The following is a 2,590-nucleotide window of genomic DNA, read 5'->3' on the forward strand; positions in this document are numbered from 1 at the left end:
TTTTCATGGCTTTTTCCCTTACTAAACGTCCTTTACTTGACCCAACAAATGATCTTATCGTTAATGAAAATCAAATTAGTTATCAAAGCAAAAGACCTATTAAATCAGAAAATTCTTCTTTTAAAAGATCTTCACCTTGTCCTCGAGTTGAAGTATCAGTTGAAGAACTCATTCGAATGAGTGGTAAAACATCTTTCACAGCTGAAGAAACTCAAGGCATAGTTCTTACAGCAATTAGAATCAATGAACAACGTATTAGAGAAGAATATGAAAATATTTTAAACAATAAGTTAAAAGAACAATTTCAAGCTTTTACATCAACTCAACGGTATTATCTTGCTAAACAATATGGTGAGTCTGATGTTCCGTATTATCTTTGATTGTTGTTTATTAATTGATTGATTTCTTCTTGTATTCATTTGTTTAAATATCTAAACTTATTAAAAAAGGTGTATGTATATCTTTTACATTCTTTATAAGAAGAATCAACATACTTCTTGGTTAGACGTTTTATAGCATTCATTATGTCAAATTATTTTCTTATTATTCTAGACAAATATTATTTGGATTTAATTTAATGTATATTAACTGTACAGATTTTCTCCACTACTCATCAGTCAACACTCCCAACCTTAGAATATTTTATAGTCTTAATTAATAATGAAAACTATTCATCTTTATTAGAAGGTATAGGATTTTTTGATCAATTCTTAAGGATTATTATAACAATTCTGATAAGTCTAAATTATCTCTCATAATACTTTTATATAAATAAGGACATAAAAAATTATGTTGCATCAATTCATAAGTTATGAGAATAAATATGTTCAAGATAAAAAACTATAAACTCTTCATCATTCTGTGGTTTTTTGAGTTATTAAACTAAATATTGTTTATATTTCTTCATCTAAAAAACCTCAAAAAAATTATATTTTCTTATATTTTTTTGATTATCTATATTTGTGCTATAGTTCTAGGAACATATTTGAAATAACTTGGCATTAATAATAACTTTATTTTATGTACATTCACTTTTAAAGCCATTGGGTATACTATATGAAAAAAAAAAATAAACAATAATAATATTTTATAAGTGATACTTCTCATTACCATTGTTTATTATAATAAAATATTTATCTCCTTTAGACTTATATGGTTTTGAAAAATATAACAAAACGGAAGAAGAGAAATTGATGAATTGCTAAATGAGTTATAATGATGAGGTAAAAATTATATAATAAACAAGATAATATTATTGTAACAAATTGAATAATAAAAATAATTAAATAATAAGAAAATTCAAAAAAATATTAATGAGAGTCTATTTAGAGTTTAAAAAAGTGTAGTTAAAACTATTTTAGTAAATTACTAATGTTAGAATTAATATTATAAATATTCACTGACTTAGATGATAATCTTTAAAAGAGAATGAGAGATATTTATTTAAAATGAAAGAATGATAAACAATAATAAATAAATTGAACATAAAATAAAAATCTGTTGTTGTAACCAGTTGAGAACAATAAAATGTTAATAATATTCTAATATAATTGAAAATCACTTTGGTAAAAAAGAAAAAAAATATTCAAAAGAGTGATAAATTATTAAGATAAAAATAAACGAATAGATTCAACTAAATGTATAAAAATCATGATAAGCAATAATAAGAATATTAAAAATATATAACTATATCAAATATAATTGTATTATGATATCTCTCTAATCAAAAATATTAATATTATATATGAAAAATATACAAAATATAATTAAGAAATCACTAGTAATCAAATGAGATAAACAAGAAATAATTAATAAATAATTCAATTTAATGAAGTAAAATAATATGTATCAAAAATACCATAACAAGTTAAAAAGTAACTCGATAGAAAAAAAAATATAATGTTTAAAAATAATACAAAACAAAATATACAATAACAACTATTCTTAAATTGAAAACACTTCACACCCTTTCTTTAGCAAAATAAATCTTTTCATTACAAGAGAAAATTAAGAAAATTATTCAAATGTAAAAAGTATCAATAATGATTGAAATAAAGTGGTTAATAACAATATTCATAGCTTATTTACTGAATTGGTTAATAAAAAATAAATAATTCAACATAAGTAAAGAAAAATCCACTAAGAAATGAATCAGAAATTTTATTTTTTTTTACCAATTGTTGATATTTAAAATGAATGACATAAAAGAATAATATAGTATCAACAACTTCTAATATAATAGTGTTAAAGTTTCTTAGTGGTAAAATTAAAATTATTATAATGTCAAAAAGTTATGAAAATATTTTATAATAAATCAATGTTTTGTTGTTGACTAAAAATAAGTATTAGACTTAGTATTTTAGTTTTAATAATTACAACTATCTTGGATTTGACTATTCTATTTTATAATTACTTAAATTTTTAGTATATTTTTTTAGAAAAATAATAGAGTAAGTAAATGCTATATCTGGAAGAACTTATGTAGATGAAATATATTGACATTTTTATGTCTTCAATACAATTAAATTTTATTGTATACTTGAAACAAACAAAAAAACATGTAAAGAAACAAAAATTCAATTAATATTTC

At 20.7% G+C, this 2,590-nt stretch overlaps 1 protein-coding gene across 1 annotated transcript; it reads left to right on the forward strand.

The window, feature by feature from the left end:
* Positions 1–5: 5 nt before the first annotated feature.
* On the forward strand, positions 6–380 carry ENU1_097600 (hypothetical protein; the record flags this gene model as incomplete). Its single annotated transcript, XM_008859213.1, has 1 exon — positions 6–380. One exon carries the CDS (start codon positions 6–8, stop codon positions 378–380), a length of 375 nt encoding a protein of 124 aa, XP_008857435.1.
* Positions 381–2,590: the final 2,210 nt, after the last annotated feature.

This window comes from Entamoeba nuttalli, assembly GCF_000257125.1.
Source record: "Entamoeba nuttalli P19 unplaced genomic scaffold asmbl_4235, whole genome shotgun sequence".
Lineage (NCBI taxonomy): Eukaryota > Evosea > Mastigamoebida > Endamoebidae > Entamoeba > Entamoeba nuttalli.